At 50.2% G+C, this 22,286-nt stretch overlaps 1 protein-coding gene across 1 annotated transcript in view; it reads left to right on the plus strand.

Annotated features, from left to right (window-relative positions):
• The first annotated feature begins 3,625 nt into the window (after positions 1-3,625).
• Acot11 (acyl-CoA thioesterase 11) overlaps positions 3,626-22,286 on the plus strand; it is a 39,077-nt gene continuing 20,416 nt past the window's right edge. The window contains exon 1 of the mRNA XM_069987121.1: positions 3,626-3,757. Coding sequence (XP_069843222.1) covers positions 3,725-3,757 — 33 coding nt within the window. The 5' untranslated portion in view covers positions 3,626-3,724. The remainder of the gene's footprint in view (positions 3,758-22,286) is intronic.

A 22,286-nucleotide genomic window follows, 5' to 3' on the forward strand; every position in this document is an offset into this window, starting at 1 on the left:
AAGGGAGTATCCTTCCCTCCCTGCCCCGTCTCCCCGGCAGGACCAGAGAAAAGGGCATGTGGGACTGGGCCCGGCAAGATGGAGCTCAGGGCTGGCTGTGCCCAGCTGCCCTGTCCTGGTTCTGGCCTCCCCCGCGTGACGGTTTTGCGGCCCCCATTTCCATCATGTTGTGTTTTTTTCTTTCTCTTGGACCATTAAGTTAGCTTCTCATTGCTTTTCTTGCCTTTTCTTCTCCACAGAGGGCAGTGTGTGTGTGTGTGTGTGTGTGTGTGTGTGTGTGTGTGTGTGTGTGTGTGTGTGTGTGTGTGTGTGTGTGTCTGGCTTTGAACCAGGTCCCCGTCCACTTCCTCTCTTGCTGGTATCACTACCTGCTTCCTTTGTTCCTCTCTTCACTCACACACACACACCCCTCCATCTTTATCCCAACAGCTCCCTTTATTCTGCCCATGGCCTTAAGGGCCTCCAAGGAGGACCTGGAGTCTTGAGCTTGGGGAGTAGGAGGGGGTAACTACATTTCTGAATGTATTCATTTATTAAATTATGTTTGTTTTGTGAGTTGTGGGGCTTGAACTCAGGGCTTGGGCGCAGTCCTTGAGCTTTTCTGCTCAAGGCTAGCGTTCTACTTCTGGTTTTCTGGTGGTTAATTAGAGATAATTGTGCCTGGTCTAGCTTTGAACTGCCATCCTCAGATTTCAGCCTCCTGAGTAGCTAGGATTACAGGTGTGAGCCACCAGTACCTGGTTTGAATTGTGTATTTATGTACGCATGAATTTCCATTCACTCACACGGGTCCCTTATCCTTTCCCATTCATTCATTCATTCTCTCATTTATTTATTCTCTGGACACTGATTGAGCATTTACTATGTTCAGAGGTGGGATGCTGTGATGAATGAGTTCCATCCCTGAAGCCAAAGCCAACTTGCTCAAGGGCAAAAAGGGGAAATCAGCTGAACATCTGGAAACCCTGACAGGTGGGGCCAGGTGAAGAAGGGTATGAAGTGGGAAAGGAAAAAATGCTCTGGGTTTGCAGGGTCCTAGGGCAGGCATGGTGCAGCCTTGGGACTTCCCAGGGTATTTACTGGAAGTTCAGGCCTTGGAGGTGAGAGCACCCAGCCTACTGGGTTTGGAAGCCTCTACAGTTTTTTCTGGTGGGTCAGCGTAAACTATAAGCATATAAGCTTATAAGCTATAAGAGGTGGCGATTACTCTTGTGTGGGCTCTGGATTCAAATCAGGATTCAAATACTGATTTGAATTTCTCTCTCAGACAAACGACCTAATATTCTTTACCTCTGATTTTTCCCTTGCAGGGGAATAATAGAGTACCTTGTTTTAAGGGGTGAGCTCAGTGATTGGTGGTGAAGTCCACGAGGTGCTGGCACAGTGCAGGGCATGTGGAGAGGACTAGAATGACGGGACAATGATGCGAATGCTTCCACTGCTGCTGTACAGTGATGCACTGTCAGATTCTGCCTTTAAAGTCTCTGGGCTGAGCTGGTAGAGTGCTTGCCTGGCATGCATGTAGCCCTGGGTTCAAACTCCTCAGAACCACATATACAGAAAAAGCCAGAAGTGGTGCTGTGGCTTAAGTGGTAGAGTGCTAGCCTTGAGCAAAAGAAGCTCAGAGACAGTGCCCAGGCCCTGAATTCAAGCCCCAGGACTGGCAAAACAAATAAATAAATTAAAAAAATGTAAAAAATAAAATCTCCACAAATAAAATTAAATTAAAAAAATAAATAAAACAATCTGAAACAAAAAAAATCTCTGGGCTTCATTCTCCCCTGCTGTAACAAAAGCGGGCTGACCCAGTTCACTTGTTCTGAGTGTGTTCAAGGGACCAGCATCATCCTCATTACTGGAGATCTTATTAGAAATGTAAGTCCTTGCCGGTGCTGGTGGCTCAAGCCTCCTAACTACTCAGGAGGCTGAGATCTGAGGATCATGGTTTAAAGCCAGCCTGTGCAGGACAAGTACATGAGACTCTTACCTCCATTAAACCACTCAGACAACCGGAAGTGGTGCTGTGGCTCAAGTGGTAGAGTGCTGGCCTTGAGTTGAAGAGCTGAGAGACAGTGCCCAGGCCCAGAGTTCAAGTCCCGCAACCAACAAAAAAGAAAAAAAGAAAAGAGAAAAAAAAACGCAAGTCCTTGTGTTCTGCTTCTGCTCTACTGAATCAAACCCTGGGAGTGGGGCCTAGTAACCTGGATTTTCATAAGCTCTCCAGATGGTCCTGATGCGGGCTATAATTTGGGTCATTCATGCCTCTTGCATTTGGGGCCCTGGTTTGGGGGCAGGCAGTTGGGGTAGGTTTCAGAGATAAGTAAGATGTGGTTCCAGCCTTCAGGGGGGCTCTGGTGAGCTGGAAAGAGGAGGGAAGGTGGTGCAGTTTCCGAAACCACTCAGGACTAGAACAAGCCGGGAGCTCTGAAGAAAGATCGAGGCCCCTGTTGCTTGTTCCTGGTGGTAAGATTGGTTCAGTCTTGCTGACAGTCCTCTCAGAAATCTATTTATTTAAAGCCTTTTCCATTTTATGCCTTGTGTTGGAGTAGATAGGGCTCTGCACAGGAGGTAAGGAGAGATGGCTCTAGACAACTTCCTCACTATATGACTCTGGGGGTCATATCCTGGTACCTCAATTTGTCTATCTTAGATGTGGTGGTCCTCTAGAGAGAGTGGGGAGGCGGAGGGTCTGGAAATTCCATGCCTTCTCTGCATAGTGAGGGCTCTGAAATTGCCCTAGGACCACCTGTTACATTACCCTGGGGAGCCTCATGTTTGAGCATTCCCATTGTTCTTCAGGGCTTGATGCTCAAACCTGTTGCCTAGCATGGAAAGTTCCCACCTCTCTGTAGCCCAAGACTTCATCTTGACTGTCCCTGTCAGCCCTGCCTCCTTACCCCTCCTTTCGGTTTGCCCAAAACCATTCAACCTCCAGGTGTGGATTTTCAGCTGGTGATGGTTATGGAGGATGTAAATCCTAGCTGGCCATCAGGGAGGAAGGACTCTAGTAGGTTCCCCTTTTAGAAGCGCCACCTGCCTATTTTAAGGAAGTGAGGGGTGTGTCCTGTCTTGGGCCAGCAGCTGCTGGATGCCAGCAGCCTGGGACAGTAGAGCAAGAAGGCAGAGTCATTTCCTAAGGAGATGTGACATGTGCTATCTGGTCAGGCTGGTGTCTCTCTGAGAGGCCCCTACAGCTCCCTGGAGTCCTGCTATGCTCCACTGTGCCCCCTGGTGGACCAAAGAAAACCAGAGCCCCTGGGAGCTGTTCGAGAGCCCAGCCTCTGTAAGGGGGAAGGATGGTGTGTGTGTGTGTGTGTGTGTGTGTGTGTGTGTGTGGTATGCGCGTGCACGCATGCGTGTCCATGCAAGCTTACGCACATGTATGCACTGGACTTGGGGGCAACTGGAGTACGGCAGGGGCTGGAGAGATGTTGGTGCCAGTCCCCTGCTGTGGCTGTGGCCTAGTTGGCTGCCTCAGAGGAGCCTCCGTGCAGGGGTTCTGGGAGGAGGGGGTGGAGGGCAGGCTGAGGAGAGGCAGAGGCCGGGACGCTGCTATCAGCAGGCTCAGGAGGCGGGAGCCCTTGGGAGGAGGAGCCTCAGGGAGGCCGCCGGCTGTATTTGTTGCTGGACTGGCTGTGGCTCAGGTGACCAGAGAACAGGCCGGCGTCTGTCTCCGGAGCCGGCAGCTCCTCCCCAGCCTGGCCAAGGCAACTAGTGGCACAGCATGATCCAGAATGTGGGCTGTCACCTTCGAAGGGTATGGACCCTGGATTGTGGGCTGGGGCAGACTGGAGGTGGAGGGCGGGCACCAAAGTCTGGGGACCCAGAAGAAGACTGAGGTTTCCCTTTTAAGTCAGCTCTGCATCTTCTGTCTTACTTTCCATGGGTCAGTTTTTGTTCTGTTTTGTTTTGTTTTTGTATTTTCCCTAGCCATCTTTGGAAGCAGACCTTGCAGAATTCCTGAAGTGCTTAGTTATAAGCAGCAATCCAGAAACAAGCCTCAGAGGCTTTTGGAGCTCAAAGGGTTAGCTGTGTTGAGAGGAACACCTGTAGCAAGTTATGGAATTCTGTGTGTGTGTGTGTGTGTGTGTGTGTGTGTGTGTGTGTGTGTGTGTGTGTGTTTTCAGACACACACACACCTCTGAGTTTCTGCTACTTTCTGAGTCTGAGCTTGTGGCTCTGTGGTGCTTGACTTTCCCAGTTCATTGTAGCTGATGGAAGTTAGAGAGAGAGTGAGAGAGAGAGAGAGAACGAGAGAGAGAACAAGAGAGAGAATGAGAGAGAGAGAGAGAGAGAGAGAGAGAGAGAGAGAGAGAGAGAGAGAGAGAGAGAGAGAGAGAGAGAATGTGAATGACCTGTGTTAGGACAGGAGAGCAAGGCAGGACCACGTGAGGGAAAGTGTCCTAGGAGTAACCTTGAAAGCACTTTTCCCTGGAACCTCTTCGCTAGGGCTTTGGAGCTGAGATTCTATGCTGAGGTGTGAGAGACCCAAATGCTCCATTACTCCATTGGGGCTTTTGACCAGTGCATAGAAAAGGGCTGATGCTGGTTGAGGGTAGCTGTCTGCTGGGGGATTTTCAGCAAAGGCCACCCCCCCACCCCCCATCTGCACAACAGCTCACCTCCACACTCCCACCTGGACCAGTGCACTTTGCCATCTTGCTTCCTGTGTCCTATACCCATCCCTGCTTAGACGGCTGGCTCCAGCTAGACTTACCCACACCTAAGTATCTTGCCCACGTGGCCCATGGCCCCTCCTTGTCCCATCATCCCAACCTGCCTGCCTTCTCAGCAGCTATCCTGATGTGTGTTCCTCTGCCTTGGTGGGTCATTTTGGCTCTGCTCCATGTTGCTGAACATGCTGTGCCCTCTGCCAGAGCAACCACTGCTTGTCTTTGCCTCCCTAACCCAACCTCACTGGCAGGTTCCTTTCCAAGCTCAGGCTCCGCTTGGCTTGCATTTTCTTCTCTCCTTCCACTGGTGAGCTTCTACGAGGTTATGTGTAGTGGATACAGCACAGGGCTAGGCCTGGCCAGGGGTCAAAGAATACTTCGGCTTTTCAGTCAAGGATAGGACCTGAGCTTTCAGGTCAGGCTGCCTGGGTCTTCTCTCCAGCCCTGTCATATTTAACCAGCAATCTTTCTCCATTAATCCCATTGACAACTGAGAACAAGGCAGTGAGTAAGATATCTCCTTGCCACTACTTGCAGAGAGAGCAATAGTAGCAGCTCCTCAGCTGCTGACGGTCCCAGGGAGCCTGCCAAACTCACGCACCTAATAGCTCATTCTGCTCTCTATGAAGTAAGCACACTCATCCATGATAAGGAATCTGAGGCTGAGAGATTAGTGACCTGCCCAAGATCACATTGATACTAAGTGGCAGAACTTGGATTGGAACTTGGTGATCCAGGGACCAGAATTGGAGTTCTTAAGGAGTCTGAGGTTCAGCTGGATGAAGGTCTGCATTTGCCATTTCCTACACCATGTAGGACTCCAAGCCCAGCTAGCATCCAGCTTCCACCGCACCACCTCCACTGGGTTGGTGAATGGGGGCTGGGGGCTGGGTGTGGAAACAGGGCCCATGAGGATACCAGGGACCTCAGATCAGCTAAGAACACTCTGGCCTTGATCTCCACCTTTGAACTACTGCCTAGTTGGCAAGTCAGATTTCCTTTGCTGCTTCTTAACTTCTCTATTCCTTTCACAAGGAGAATCTGGGAAACTTTCTGGCTTGGTACTGAAGCTGTTTTTGATGAATAGTAGGAAAACCAATGAATCCTACTAAACCCTTTTTTCCCCTAGGGACCAAGAAAGCCAGGTTAAACTGGGAATAGAAGGAGTCTGAGACAGCCCCCAGCCCCACCTTGTATAGATTGGGGAGCCTTTTCAGTATCCTGAGGCCCTGTACACACAGGGAGGATTGGAGTTCAGCCATTCTGGCTCATTCTCACAGCTGGGTCCCCAGCCAGCCAGCACTCAGCACTGGTGCATGAGTGAGAGGGTGAGCGAATGAAGCTGTGAGCTTGCCACCAAGATGGGGAGAGCCAGGGATGCTGAGTCTTGGGATACTGGAAGGGTCTCTCAGTGGAGGTTTTCTCCTTTCTCCATGCAAGGTGCCAGTCTTACTGGGCATTGTCTTGCTTTGCTGAGCCGACAGGAGCCCCACTGATGTCTTAGCCCAGCGAGAGGTCTGGGAATCGCTGCCCAGCCTCAGTTCTTGCCTGGCCCAGGTAGTTTCCAGTGCAGCCCAGGAACTGTCACTGTTTCACTCTGAAAATGGTGATGGGCTCTTTGTCCTGTGTCACCTTGAGCCCTGGGATGGCTGGAAGCACCTCTCTCTCCCACCACTTCCCCAGGGTGTGGGGAGGTGCAGGCACAAGTTTGGATTCTGCTCTCCTGTTAATTGGTGTGGCTCTGGTGCTCTGCACCTCTGCATGCTAGGTGCCTTGGCATCGGGGGTCTGATTAGCCCTTGTCCTCCTCATCTGGAACTCGTTGCATCCAGTGAGTTCTGTCCTCCTTGGGCTCACTCAGCCCAGCCTCCCCATGCCCACCTTTGCACACTGACAGTGTAGGTTTAGGGTTTCAGGCTGGCTGAGTTGACTCCACCATGCACCACAGACCAGGGTCTCAGGGAGGTTGGCGCACCACCCTTCACTGTTGCCTGCACCAGTGGCAGGGCCATGCTGGTATCCTGGAGCCTTTGGAGAGCTGCCAACTACTCTGCCAGACACTGAAAGGATCCAGAGACCTGCCTCAGAGATTCCAATTCATTTTGCCTCTGTAGCTCATCATCTTTCTTTAGGGGTCCAATGGCAGGCGGTTGGTCAGACAATAGATGAAAGCAAACTGTTCTATTCCAGACCTACTGTCAGGCATATGTAACACCCTAACATTGTCTCAAGGCTGCTTTACTGAAAAGAAAGCCAGGCTTCTGGTATTGAGTTACTTTGAACTAGTTAGCCAGTTTAAAGACTTGAACCCTAGGCTCCAGTTAAACTTGGGTTCTGGTGCTGAGGTTGCTTAACCTTGTCCTGAGCTGACCTGGCTGAACCAAGGACTTGACATCTGCCCTGTGCCTGCCATGTTCTGTGGCTCCAGGGACAGATGGTGCCACCGGCTGGGTCCTCTGCCAGCTCCCTGGCTGTAAGCTTGTGTGCCCCTGTCATACCCAGGAGCAGCCTCCTTGCAATAGGAAGTAGTACCGGGCAGGGATGGGAAGGGCCAGAGCCTGGCACTTTGGGGACATACGGATGAGTGAGAACAGACCTGTCCTCAGGTAGCCCCTGGCAGATGGAACTACAGAGAAAACTGTAAACTGTTCTCCACTCGGGGAGGGGTCAGACTCCCCTGAAGAGGTGATGGTTGGGAATCAGGGTCTAGGCAGAAGTACCTGTATGGGAGAGGGGGAAAGAGCCAGTCTCACAAGGAAAGGGTGAGGAAATTTGGCAAAGTCTTTTGGCTATGTGACACGTGTATCCTCAAGAAGAATAATGTGAGCTGGGTACTGGTGGCTCATGCTTGTAACCCCAGCTGCTCAGGAGGCTGCACTCTGAGGATCAAGGTTTAAAGCCAGCTTGGGCAGAAGAGTCCAGGAGCCTCTTATCTTCAATTAACCAGTAAAAAGTTGGAAGTGGCCGGGTGCCTGTATCTCATGCCTGTAATCCTAACTACTCAAGAGGCTGAGATCTGAGGATTGCAGTTCAAAGCCCACCTTGGCAGGAAAGTCCATGAGACTCTTATCTCCAATAAAGCACCAGAAAACCGGACGTAGTGTTGTGACTCAAATGGTGGAGTACTAGCGTTGAGCTGAAGAGCTGAGGGACAGCACCCAGGCCCAGAGTTCAAGCCCCCACAACCGACCAAAAAAAAAAAAAGTTGGAAGAGGAGATGTGGCTTAAGTGATATAGCCTCAAGGAGAAAAAGCGAAAAGCAACAGATCAAAGCCCTGAGTTAAAATCCCAGAACTGGGGCTGGGAAGGTGGCTCAGTGGTAGAGTGCTTACCTTGCATGCATGAGGCCCTGGGTTCAATTCCTCAGCACTACATAAGCAGAAAAAACCGGAAGTGGTGCTGTGGCTCAGGTGGTAGAGTGCTAGCCTTGAGCTGAAGAGCTGAGGGACAGCGCCCAGGCCCAGAGTTCAGACCCCACCACCACCACCAAGAGCAAACCCCCAGTGCTGGCACAAGAAAACAGTTTCGGTGGTGAGCAGAGCCTTCTTGGCAGCAATCCCTTACTGGCACAATGCCCTGAGCACCAGGTAACTAGGCCTTAGTACCCTTTCCTGTGTGCTGGGGTGCTTGTCCCTGATCCCTTGCAGGGGTGGGGTGGGTGTGAAGATCAGTGGTGCGTGTATGCAAAGCCTCAAAAGAATGTCCACAGGGGATTATAGAAGGAAGGCACCTGAAAAGTTTCTTGTGGCATTTATCTCTTCCTGTGACACTCATTTTTCAGTCTAAAAAGTGCTGTCTGTGCTTTGCCCTGTCTGGCTTTTCTAGAACCCAGGGAATCAGCAAAAAGTTGGGACCTGCACTGGACCTCGGTTCCAGGTGCTCACTAGCGGAAGAGGGGCTGGCAGGGCTGATTTGCAAGTCTCTTCAGTCTTTTTTGTGACCTCTGGACCAGGTTGTGCTCTGCCCCAGGGAGTGGCCTGGCCCAGGTGTGGACTGGCCTCCAGGTCAGAGATTGTGAAGGGGTGAGGCCTTCCAGTCTTCCTAAAGCAGCTCTGGTTCCCAGCTTACTCCAAGCCCAGCCAAACCAGGTGGGTCCACATCCCCTTTTCATCCCTTTCCAGGGGTAGGAGAGCCCCAGGGCCCCACAATTCCTTCTCCAGAGATACAGCTCCTTCCTGAGCAGTGAGAGGAACTCATAGTGGGTGAGCAGGGCCTGCCCTGGTTCTCAACTAGTTCCTTTCTAACCTGAGTTTCCTTACTGTAACAGGTCTGTGGGGGATCTCTGTCCCTCAGCAGTCACACCACCTGGCTTTTATATGCAGATTTGTTTTAAGAGAGCAAGCAAATGTCTGCAGACTCTGAGAGCAGTGAGTCCAAGAAAAGGGGTGGGCCTTGGAAAGGAAAGAGCTAAGAGCTAAGTGACTTCAGAGCCCAAGGGTCCTTTCTGAAGAGCACCAGATGGGCATTGCTTCCTAGGCCCAGGCCCCTCTCCATCCCTGCCCTGATAGCTCCCTAGGCCTCTGAGTTGGCCCGGTCCTCACCCTCTCCTTGCTTCTGAAGATAAAAATAGAGCTTGAAGCAGTTGGGCTGGAAGGTATGTCCTACTGAAGGACCCAGTTGTGAGCTGGTGAGGCGGCCCTCCGGATGGGGAGTGGTGGTGAATTGTGACAGCTGCCCTGTCTTTATCTTGGAGACCCCCACATCCCTCATCAGATCCACTGGTCAGATCCCCCCTCCCAGCCAGCTCTGTTCCATAGAGCACAAGAAGGCAGGGAGCCCAGAGGCATCTTGGAGGGTCTAAGAAGTGTCAGGAGCTGTCTCTGCAGTCCCAGGAGCTGATGGCATGATGGCATGATCTTCCTCTGTCCAGTGTTCCCTCTGTAGCATCCCTTGAAAATTCTGGAGTCAGAAGATCCCTGGTCCAACCTCCTCTTTGCTTTTCATTTTTTATTATGACTTTATTTTATTTTTCTGGATACTTTACTGTGACTTGAGCCCGGGTACTGTCTCTGAGCTTTTTCACTCAAGGCTGGTGTACTACCACTTGAGCTAAAGCTCCACTTCTGGCTTTTTTGGTGGTTAATTGGAGATAAGAGTTTCATGGCTGGGCTGGAAATGTGACTTAGTGGTAGAGTGCTTGCTTAACATGCATGAAGCCCTGCGTTCAATTCCTCAGTACCACATGAACAGAAAAAGCCAGAAGTGGTGCTGTGGCTCAAGTGGTAGAGTGCTAGCTTTGAGCAAAAGAAGCCCAGGGACAGTGCCCAGACCCTGAGTTCAAGCCCCAAGACTGGCCGGAAAAAAAGAAAAAGAAAAAATGGGTCTCCTGGACTTTCCTTCTTGGGCTGGCTTTGAACCTTGTTCCTTAGGTCTTTGCCTCCTGAGTAGCGAGGATTTACAGGCTGCTGATTTTATACCTCATTAGGAGTTCCTTCTGTCCCCCTTCCTAGCCAGCCTTTAGATTTGCAGTCACAGGCCCCATATGGGAGCCAGATATTGCCCAGCCCCCTCACTGTCCCTCCTACAGCCTGTCAGGTCTGGCCTGGGCCACTCCCTGTTCCCTCTGTTCCCCCTCACAGAGCTGGGCCTCATAGGCTGCAGGCAAACCCAGCCTGGTGCTGCCTCCTCTAACACTGAGTCATTCCTCCCTTGCCAGTGCCCCTCACCCCCATGCACCACACCCACCACAGTGGGAAGCCTTCAGTGGCCACAGGGCCACAGCTTGGTTACAGCAGAACTTGTTATGGTTCAGTTTGTGGACAGACAAAATCTTGAGGCTGTTTTCACATAAACAACTATTGAGCCATCTCAGCATGCAAAAAAGTTTAAAACAAAGGGACAGTGCCAGAAACACTTTTGCAGGCTGATGGAGTAAATGTCCCCCCCACTTTTTTTTTTTGGTGGTGATGGGTGGTACTGGCGATTGAAACTCAGGACTTTGTGCTTGCTTAGGCAGGTGCTCTGCCACTTAAGCCATGCCTCCAGCCCCTTTCTACCTTGGTTATTTTCTAGGTAGTCTCACTTTATGCCCAGCTAGCCTGGGCTGTGATCCTCTTACGTGTACTTCCACAGCTGGGGAGGACAGGCATGTGCCACTGTGCCTAGCCATTGTACTTCCCCAGTCGCTGGGATAACAGTAACAGGTGTGCACCAGTGTGACCAGCCATTGATTGAGATGCAGTCTCTTGACCTGGTATGGTTTCTAGCTGTGATCTACTTCTCCTAAATAGTTACGATTGCAGGATTCAACCTCTGCTCCTGGCACCTCTCATCTGCTTGGTTTTATGTTTCTATCACAGCTTTTCAGGAGTCTGTCTAGGACCAGGAGTGTCTTCCTTCTGGTTGATCCAATGTTAAATGGAATAGGCACAAGGGCCACTCTATTGAAGACACCTCCAAGTTCAGGTTCACACATTTTTACCCAGGCTTCATGATGTTTAGGGGCTGTACACGTGCAAAAATATGCAAGTTATATCTATTCTGGTCCTGGTGGGCTCCTGTCCTGTGGTTAGCATGCTTTGTTTTCCTTACCCCTCTAGCTGATTTCTTGTAATTGCCACCTTTGATCTCAAAGGTCTGTTTTCTTTCCTGAGGTCTGGACCCTTCCAAGGGTGGGAAACCTGAAGGAGCCCCAACAGTTATGAGTGTGGTTAGATGTATGTGGACCCCTGTGTGAAACCTTGCAGGGGGCCACGAACAACTGTACAACTTTGATTCGTGTGTGTTTGTGTGTTTGTGTGTGTGTGTGTGTGTGTGTGTGTGTGTGTGTGTGTGTGTGTGTGTGTGCTGATCCTGGGGCTTGAACTCAGGGCCTAGTGCTGTTCTTGAGCTTCTTTTGCTCAAGGGTAGCACTCTACTACTTGAGCTACAGCTCCACTTTCCAGCTTTTTTTGGTAGTATAATGGAAATAAGAGTCTCACAGACTTTCCTTCCTGATCTGGCTTCGACTGAAATCCTCAGATCTCGGCCTCCTGTGTAGCTAGGATTATAGGTGTGAGCTATTGGTACTGGGCTCCAACTTTGATTCTTGTTTGGAATAAAGCCCTAATGGTGGACAGATTTTGTTTTCAACTAGCAGTGCTGGGAGAAAAAAAGTGAATGTCATTGTCACCAAAAGGCCCCCCATCTAACCCCTCTGCTCTGCCAAGGCCGCCTGGCCAGTTTGGACAGGTGTCTCTTAACTCCTGGGGTCTGGGCAGTGGTGTCTTGTGTGTTTCCTCAATGCCTTGTCTTTGTAACAGCATGAAGAGCTATGGTTTGAAGCACTTCCTGGTCAGATTCTGTGCTAAGTGCTTTTCGTTGAATCTTGTCCATGACACTCTGATTTCCACTTCATAGATGGGGAAAGGGAGATTCAGAATGATTTCAGTGATTGTAGTCACCCAGGCAGAGGCCAGGCCAGAGCTAGTGCTGCTGGAGCCTGCTGACCCTCGCCTTTACCCTCTTGTGCCAGCCCCTCGCCTTCTTATGGTTTTCTTTCTTCTCTCTCTCCACCCTTCTAGGTTTTATTTTTATTTTTGTCCTTCCATGGGCCTTTTTTTGTGGCCTTAGATTCCCTAGAGACAGTGTGGGAAAGGTCATTGTGGGTGGGGTGAGGCCAGGTGAAAGCTGTCCTGTAGCCATTAGGCTTCCTAAGCTTGCGGCTGAGGGACGCACTGGGCATGGGGTCATCTGCTCTGCTTGGCAGCCTCTCCCACTGGTGGCTGCAGCCCTCCTACCCTAGAGTTACCGGCTTCGGCTTAGAAGCCAGCCCCACAGGGTTGGTCTCTCTGTAGAGCCTCAGTCTGAGGCCTCTCCACTCCCTGTGCAGCTCTGGGGAACGTGTTAAGCAGATAAATCATGACTCCTGTCACGCTGTTCTGCGGGTTGTAGGAGCAGCTTCTTGAACACTAGGGAGAAATACGCAGCTGTGTTGAGGGAGAGCAGGCTGGCTGTGGTGGGAAGGAGAGGGCCATGGCAGCAGGAGATCTCTGGGGGGCCTGAGAGGGATGCTGGGAAGGAGGCAGGGCTGGTTAGGGCATTGTGAGAAGTCCCCCACCTTGCTGGGGTAAGCCAGGACACCATTCCTCAGTAAGAGGGGTCTGGAGAAGCAGCTAGAGCTTAGAAGGGGCCTACCAAGCTGCCAGCTTCCTGGGGCAGGAAGTCCCAGCTGCCCAGAATCCCGCCAGGCTACAGCAGCTCAAGCCAAAGGAATGTGTGTGGTGGGGAGGCTGGAAGGGGGCCCCTTTCCTGTGGCCCTCCCTTCTCCCTGGTGTGTGTGTGTGTGTGTGTGTGTGTGTGTGTGTGTGTGTGTGTGTGTGTGTGTGTGTGTGTGTGTGTGTGTGTGTGTGTGTGTGTGTGTGTGTGTGTGTGTGTGTGTGTGTGTGTGTGTGTGTGTTCTACTTGCTCTGCTCCCTCCCAGCCTGTTTCTTTTCATTCCCACTGACCTAATGCTTTCCCTTTTCTTTCTCTTTTTCCTTTCTCTTCCCCCCTCCCACCTTCCCTCTGTGACTCTGGTTTCCCTCTCTCTCTCTCTCTCTAACTGCTCTCTTTTCTTCTTCTTCTTCTTCAGTCTTGTTCACTTTCTTGTCCTCCTGAAGGGAAATTGTGATGCTTGTAGCTGCTATGTCCAGCTCCAGGGCAAAGGAGGGAGTTGCAGGATGGCAGAGCCTGGGCTCATTGGCTGGCTGCCCGTTGCCATGGTGACCCAGAGGCAGTGGCAAGCCCCAGCTCTGGCTGTCTAGCATGGAGGGTGTAAAGGGCTCTGATGAGAGGCTGGGTCTGTCCACAGCCCAGGAGTGTCCCACGTCAAATCCAGGGTTCCAACATGAGGGGGATTGCGTGTGAATGTGGGTTCTAGACTGGGTGGTCAGAGAAGCTCCCCTGAGGGGCACATGGGAGGGCCAGTTGTATCTGGAGCAGACTGAAAATTCTCTGCTGTTTCCTAGAGCCTGCTGGAGGTAGGAGCAGCAGAGGGCAAATGTCTAAAACCAGTGTGTGTGTGGGGGGGTGGATGGAAGAACTGGATCAGACAGACTTGCTCGGTAGTAGAAGACTCTGTATTTGTCTCTGGGAGCAAACAAGCTCATGGTGGTTGGAGGTGTGTCGTAGTTGGCATTACTGCATCTGAGAAGCACCTGTCTGGCTGACATGAGGTGTCATCTCTCCCTCCAGGAGCTGAGGATTTACAAAGCATACTTTTCAGCTCACAGAGAACTTCAAGCTTTCTCACTAGTCAAGGCCCAGTGAGACAGTATTCCAGAAAGTACCTTAACCCTGCCTGTGGGGTACTGATACCATCCCTGTACCCGCAGAGGACATGAAGGAGATGGGGAGGAGTTCTGGTTCCAGGTGTAGGTGCTGGCCTCACATACTTGTGGTGGTCACAGTTGTGTGGGAGGTGTCAGCCATGATCCTGCCTGCCAGTTGAGAGAGCAGGCATAGCACCATGGCCAAACAGCTTCAGCATTTGAGTTACATAGGATTGTCCTCAAGTCCCAGCTCTGAACTTTGCTGGCTGTGATTGTGTGTGTGCGTATACATGTGCATGCATGCACATGGATGTATGCTTGTTACTTTCTCGACTTGCTGTACTTCCTCATCTGTAAAATGGTAAAACTAGCCACATGAAGGCTGTATAAAGGTTAAAAGGATCAGTTCATCAGAGTATGGTGGTACACATCTGTAGTCCTAGTACTCTAGAAACTGAGGCAGGAGGATCTCAAGTTAGAGGCCAAAATGAGAGAGAAAGTGAGAGCGAGAGAGCACCTGGGACATGTTTGGTACACAAGAAATCAGTGAAGGAGGGTGTGTATTCTTCATCCCACCTGCACATCCACCCCTTCCAGTTTTATCAGCCAAGTAGCTGAGCTCAGAAAGGTTGAAATATTTGCTCACATCCCACGTTATTATTAGTCTGGGTTCACTGCAGGCCCAGTGCCCAAATAATACGGACAAGTGGGGGTGTGGGTAAGCTGAACCCCGGGCTTCATACAGCCTATGTCTTGTCCTGCTGGTCTTGGCTGGAAGCCCCATGCAGGGCAGGGCATGTCCCCCACCTCCAGCCTCAGCTCCTGTGGGCATTACAGCGCCTCCTAGATGACCTCTTATCCCAGGCCTGCCTCCTGTCAGGACCCTGGCTCTGAGAGGGAGGCCCACTCAGCCTTGCCCACTGGGTAGGCCCATCCAGAGCCTATATAGATGGAGGCAGAGCCACTGTGATTGGCAAAGCCTTTTGGCCATGTCTCCTTCTGTGCAACTTGGGACATCTCTGCTAAGTGCTTTGAAGTCTTATTTGAATGAATGAATAGCTGAGCGGACAGAAGGAAGCAAGCTTCCTGAGGTCCCCAGATGCTGAAGGTAGGGGCTACAATCTACAGATTCCAGAACCTTCTGTGCTATACTGTCTCACTCTCTACGTTTCCTTTTTTTTTTTTTTTTGCCAGTACTGGGGCTTGAACTCAGGGTCTGGGTGCTGTCCCTGAGCTTTGCTGCTCAAAGCTAGTGCTTGTCCACTTGAGCCATAGCTCCACTTCCAGCTTTTTGGTGGTTAATTGGAGAAAAGAATCTCATGGACTTTCCTGCTTGGGCTGGCTTTGAACCTCCATCCTCTGATTTCAGCCTCCTGAATAGTCTGCATTTCCATTTCACAAAGGGAACTTTTTCACAAAGGGACTTTGGTGGCTTAGAATGGCAAGCCTATCCAGCCAACTGTTCTGTGCTCTCTAGCCTGCTCAACATGCTGTTCCTTCGTGTACATTCCCAGTTAGCACATGACCTGCCTTAATCCTCATTACATTATTTGGAGATGAGAGCAGTGCTTGTCTGGTCCTTCTCTGGTTCTCTTAAGCCAGGCACAGTAGTACATTTTTGTAATCCCAGCACTCAGGAGGCTAAGTACGAAGATCTCAGATTTGAGGGAAGTCTAAGCTACATAGTAAATTCTAGGTCAGCCTAGTTTCCATAGTGAGATCCAGATACAAAACAAAACACCCAAACCCCAAACTAAATCAAAACCAAACCAAACTAAAACAAACCAAAACAAAGAATAAAATACAGGTCTTACTCCAAAGGAAATAAGAATGAATTTATTCTAAGCCAAGAGCGATTAAGGTCAAGGAATACAGATTTAAATTCTGTTCAATAGTGTTTCATTATGGAAGAGGGTACATTAACTTTTTTTTAATTGTTGTTTTTTTTTTTGGGGGGGTCTGTTCATGGGGCCTGAACTCTGGGTCTGGGCGCTGTCCTTCAGCTCTTCAGCTCAAGGCTAGTGCTCTACCACTTGAGCCACAGCGCCACTTCCATCTTTTTTCTTTTTACTTATGTGGTGCTGAGGAATGGAACCCAGGACCTCAGGCATGCAAGGCAAGCGCTCTACCACTTAACCAACCTCCCAGCCCGGTACATGAACTTTTATAGTCAAAGAACAAAAAGTAGCTAGAGGCATGGCTCAAGTGGTAGAGAATCTGCCTAGCAAAGCCCTGAATTCAAAACCCCAGTACTGAAAAAAAAAGAAAAGAACAAAAGTGTCCTAAGTCAATCCATTTGTCTAATACTTTAGTAGTGGCATCAGGTAGGTATAGGAGAGAGGTAATGAGAGAGTGAGAAAAATGTTTCCTGTAGTTTTGTATATTCTTGTTACCTTGTTAGCTTTGGGATTGGTAGGGGCTGGAGGCCCACTAAACTTAGCCATACACACTGACGGATTTACCTAGTAGTTATGAGGACTTCGGTCAGATACTGAGGTTGGTAATAACTGGCTACTAAAAGGGCCTGTAGCCATGTACTAGTGGCTTCACCTGTAATCCTATCTACTCAGGAAGCTAAGATCTGAAGTTCAGAGCCAGCCCAGGAGGAAAGTCTGTGATACTTTTATCTCCAATTAAGCCAGAAGTGGAGCTGTGGCCCAAGTGGTAGAGTGCTAAGCCTGAGCAGAAAAGCTCAAAGACAGTGCTCAGGCCCTGAGTTCAAGCCTCAATACTAGTACAAAACAGGGGCAGGGAAAACATAATTCTGTTCTCCATCTAGCACAGTTTATCTATCCAAAGTCATCATGCTCTAGACAGGCAAAGTCAAGCAGCCTGCAGGATTTTTCAGGACATCAGTTCCCAGAGGAAACAATTTCTCAGTGACTTACCCAGGAACTGCTGACTCTAAGCCCGCTCACTCATAGACCTTGGACAGAGAGCCCCGTGCCTCAGTTTCTCCACCCATATAACCAAACAGATGTAATCAGTTTCCTAGTTCTGCTCATCCTCAAGTGCTGAGGAAAGGGCTTTGCAGGGGAGACTGAGGCAAGAACCTGCTCTCAGAACTGAGTATCTTGGATTCAGACCTCCCTGGGGTATCCCCCTTATATATTTTGTCAATGAAAGCTACTCCACTATTTGCCCCTAGGTCAAGGAAAACGTGTCCAGGTAGGGTTCAGACAATGTCTTCCCACTTGCTCTGGCCCTTGGCCAGTTCCTCCCTGTGGGTCTGGGCAGTTCTGACAAGTGGCTGAGAGAAGGTGTCAGCTTTCAGACAAAGTTATTTTTACCCTTGGATAAGGGAGTCAGGAGTTGCTCTGCCTTCCAGGATGGGGTGAGGGGCAGGGATAGGAGAGGGGCCTGGTTGGGTCCCATGTGGTACGAAGAGGAGAGAGAGGGTTTCTGTTTTGTGGTCTTCTGCTCTCAGTACTCCCACAGTGAAATGGCTGTTGTCACAATGGTCAGCAGTATCGTGTGAACTACACGTGTGCTGAGACCTTGGTTATTGTCTCTTTCCAACAGTTAAGCCTTTCACAGGTAGACGAATATTGGGGACTGTAGTAAAAGTGCTCCATTTGAAGGGTGAGGAAACTAAAGCTGGAGGGCTCATAAGACTTGCCTTTTCCAAAGCCCCTGTCCTGGGCCTTGCATCATGCTAGGACACTCTCTTTCTGCTCTTCAAATATAGCTGGCATTTAGAACTTAAATTAGCACATGGACCTAATATGTGTCTGAAGTGTTAAAAAAATTACCAAGTAAAATTCACATGGCATTCAACTAACCATTTTAGCTAGCTAGGCATGGTTGTTCAAGCCTGGAATCCCAGCACCTAGGAGACTGAGGATCATGAGTTCAAGGCCAGCCTGGGCTACATATGTGAGATCCTGTGTTTAAATAAGATAAAAATATTAAAGCCTCAAATTAGTCATTTTAAAACCTAATTCATCCGGGTGCTGGTGGCTCATGCCTGTAATCCTAGCTACTCAGGAAGCTGAGATCTGAGGATCACGGTTCAAAGCCAGCCCAGGCAGGAAAGTCTGTGAGACTCTTAACTCTAAGTCACCACCAGAAAACCAGAAGTGGCACTGTGGCTTAAGGGGTAAGCACTAGACTTGAGCTGAAATGCTTAGGGACAGTGCCCAGGCCCAGAGTTCAAGCCCCATGACCAACCAAAAGAACCCCAAACAAACAAAAAGTAATCATCAGACTACATGTACACATCATGCATTTTGTGGCAGACATATTGGAAACATGTTCCTTTGGTGGTTTCTAATCTGGAATACTTTCATAAAGTAAGCAGTTTATTGCTTATCTTAACCCATTTTTAACTTATGAATTATGACTTTTTCCAAAACATTTTACCCCATGCTAAACTATTTATGACATTTTTTTCTGACTTTTTTTTTTTGCCAATAGAAGATGAAAGGAGCTTTCTGGGAGGCTGGACTTAAAGAAAGGGAGGAAGACTCCTCGTTGTCCAACCTTTCTGCCTTTCTACATTGGGCAGGACAAGATTGCACATCAGAGATCCTCTTGCCCCTCTCTCCTCCCAAGGGACTCAGAAGCAAGGGAAGTCCACCGCTCATCTAGTAGCTGTTGATCAGCCCATATCAGCTCATGGACATAGAGCCTGGACCTCGGGGCCCTGAGCCTCTGGGCTCTGGGCTCTGGGCTCTGCTCCCTCTCTGGTCACTGACTGGCTGTGTGACTTGAGGCCATTTTCTTCTCTTCTCTGGGTCTCAGAGAAGAGGAATTTCTTCCATCTTCCCTACCTCTAAGGCTGACACATTGGAGGTGTTTTGTTTTGTTTTGTTTTTTCTTTTAATTTTTATTGTTGTTTTTGTTTTGGTACCAGTCCTGGGGCTTGAACTCAGAGCCTGGGTGTTGCCTTGAGCTTCTTTTGCTTAAGGCTAGAGCTCTATCACTTGAGCCACAGCTATATTTCTGGCTTTTTTTTTTGGTAGTTTAATGGAGATAATCTCCACAGACTTTTCTGCCCCAGCTGGCTTTGAACTGTGATCCTCAGATCTCAGCCTCCTGAACAGCTAAGATTACAGGAATGAGCCACTAGCACCCAGCATAGGAGCTAAGATTACAGGAATGAGCCACTAGCACCCAGCATAGGAGCTAAGATTACAGGAATGAGCCACTAGCACCCAGCATAGGAGGTACCCTACCAATCTCTAAATCTTGAAAAGTATTAAGTACAAATACACTGGACACATATACACATTATTTATCTTCTCGGAATCTTATTTGTAGAATATCTAAGCTTAAATCCTATGGAACTATGCACTGGTATCCTTCTTTCTCCCCCCCCCCCCCCAAGATGGCTATGTGGGCAAATGTTCCCTCTTTCAACTAGGAGTTTGGTATGTATTGCTATCATTTTTTGCTTTGTTTGCTAGGAACCTCAACACCAAATGAGGTTCTTGATGGCAGGATCTGGATTCCATCTGCAATTCTCTGCTCCCTTATTTGGCTCCCTAACTGGATTTGTTTGCATTTCTGCTTTCAGTACATGCGTTTCCTGTGTGGTCCTCTGTGCGTGTGTAGAGCCACCTGGGAGCTTTTTTGGGATAAGCCTCAAGGGAACTTTGGAATGTTGACAGTTGCTTCTGCCTTGCTGGTGGGAAGTGGCAGGAGGTGTTCTTTGCACTGGTCTCTGGGAGGCTGGAGAGGAGCTGGGCATCCCTGCCTGGGCCACTCACTGCTCCAGAGCCTGGCTCAGACAATGAAGCCTTTCATGGAGTCTGGCTGGTGGCTCTGAGGGTGGGCGAAGGTCTCCTCTCCCTGGCCCCTCGTGGGACTGCCTTCCAGCTCCCATGAGCCTAGAGGAGAGGGAAGGGGAGGAAGTGTCACTGCTTTTGCAGTCTGAACATTCTAGGATTGGTAGCTGGGCGCTGGTGGCTCACACCTGTAATCCTAGCTACTCAGGAGGCTGAGATCTGAGGATCACAGTTCAAAGCCAGCCCGGGTAGGAAAGGCCGTGAGACTCTTATCTCCAGTAAACCACTAGAAAACGGGAAGTGGTAGAGTGCTTGCCTTGAGCTGAAGAGCATACCGCCAGCGTCCAAGCCCAGAGTTCAAGCCCCACCACCGACAAAAAAAAAAAAAAAAAAAAGAAAGAATAAATTATCACAGAATTTAAAAATATATATATATATATATATATATATATATATATATTGTTAAGGTGTTGTACAGAGAAGTTGCAGTAAGGTAATGAGTACACTTCTTTTTAAACAGTGTTACCCCTTCCCTCATTTTCTCCTACTCCCCGTCCCCTCCCCCCCCCCCCAGTTTTTTTTCATAGAGATTGAACAGCTCACTTGAGGTTGCACAGCTAAGTTGTGGAGCTGGACTTGAACCCTCCCTAAGGGCCACGTGCAGCCAGTGTCATGATGGGTTACTTCAGAGGCACCCAGGCCCATTCTGCACTGGGGCAGCAATGTCCTTTGCACTAGCCTGTTGCTCTATAGCCCCCTATCCCCATTGCTCCTCCCACTCACCACAAGAACCACGTCCTTCTCCAGGGTCTTCTAGGGTTTCTGGGACTCCCTGGCATGGCCTCCATGCCCCCTGACTGCCCCTTCCCTTCTGTGTTTACCCTTGCAGGCATGGCAGTACTCTCCCACCTGCTCCCCAGCACCCTGACTTATGTGTCCAGAACCATTGTCATTCCAGCTTCTCTCTGCTCCTCCTGGGGGCCGCTGCACCTCACACTGTTCTAGTCCTCCAAGTTTAGCTCCAAGGCTGCTCGTTATTAACCTGTTCTTTTGTGCCTTCCATGGGTGGTTGTGGGCACCTGTCCTGAGCGTGGCCTGGTCGCTGTTCTGTGGAGGTGTCGTGGTGGCACAGCCTGCTCAGAGTTGTGGTGTTGCAATGGAGATGGCGAGGCTGCAGGGGCCTAGAGGCCCCAGCCTCCCCTGAGGAAGGTGGGCCAGGAGGATGAAGGGGGGGGAGGAGGGGACACAGGTCAGACAGTGGCAGATAACAGGGATTCCATCCTGTCCCACGGCAGATAACAGAGTAGGAGTGATGAGACGATCACACGTGGTCAGCAGTTGCCAGGGCAGCTGCTTGGGCGAGTGGCAGGAGCTGCTGTGGTGGCTGGGCCTCCATCTCTGACAGCAGCAGGAGCCATCCTCGTGTCTTGGGCGGGGGAGGTGCCTGGTGAGGGGTTGCTCTTTAGAAAGGTCTGTGTGGACCCCAGGGCCAAGTGAACAGCGTAGCCCTGGGATGGGAGGAGTCGGGAGGATTTGACCTTGTCGTCTTGCAACGTGGGATCAAGTGGGTGTCTGTGCTTGAGCAAGTTGACTTTTTTTTTTTTTTTTGAACAACCCCGTTGGGTTCTGTGTGGAGGATGGGAGGTTGGAGCACTGGGAGGCTGAATATCCTCATCAGCAGTGCAGGAGTCTGGACTGGCAAGGGCATGGGGTCTACTGAGCCTGTAAGGGTGGGAGGAAGTCAGGATGAAGTCTACTGTCAGATTGGGTGACAGGGATTTGGCCCAAGGGACTTATCTTGGCTTCTCATTGGTTGATAGACACTGGACCAGCCTTTTTCTCCCTGCTTTATCCCCAGCTTTGAGGGGTTCGGCCACATAGGCTTCCCTGATCTGACTCTATGAGGTGACTCCAGCCAAGAGGGGGCACTTGGTGCCTCAGCTCACACCTAGTCTAGGATTATCAAATCTAGCCAGGTCTGCTGTGGCCTTGGGCCAGGGTGTGGCATGGTTGAGGTCTGAGAGAGCAGGTCTGTGACCTCTGCAAGCCCTCTTCTGGTGTCTTGGCCATGTCAGCTATCAGGGCTCTGTCTGTAGCCCAGACCCTAGCTGCAGCCAGGATCTCTGTTCTCTTGGGAGGAGTGGCCTTACTCTGGGGTCCAATTGGCCAAACCTTGCCTGACTGCACACACCCCTGCCTCCTGACTGGCTGGATGCCTACCATGGGGCTGGGAGGCTTGGCATGGCCTGGCCCTGGCAAGGGCAGATTGACTAGGAACCCAAGGAAGGAGGTAGACTCTGAAAGCCTTGGCCTGGAACCACCTGAGCCTCTCTGTACCCACTGCTTGTGCACTAGCCTAGCCTGTGTCCCCTTCCTTCGAGAGGAGTTTGGGGAGAGTAGGAATGAGGTCCTCACTCCACTTTAGGCAGGGGCTCAGGTCTGTTTGCACAAGCACTGTATTTCTGTCTGTTGGAGAAACTGGACTGCCCAGTTTCTTTACTGGGAATGATTTATATTCAAGTCTGCTTCTGGTCATCCCTCTGTAAGCTTTTGATGAAGTCCTACTATGTGGCAAATCCTTCTAGGCCTAATTTGTCTTGAATTTATGGTGTTTGGCCCAAGGGCCCCATGCACAGGAGGTGATTGATGAATGAC

The sequence above is a fragment of the Dipodomys merriami genome, unplaced genomic scaffold, assembly GCF_024711535.1.
Source record: "Dipodomys merriami isolate MVZ:Mamm:240054 unplaced genomic scaffold, mDipMer1.0.p SCAF_34, whole genome shotgun sequence".
NCBI lineage: Eukaryota > Metazoa > Chordata > Mammalia > Rodentia > Heteromyidae > Dipodomys > Dipodomys merriami.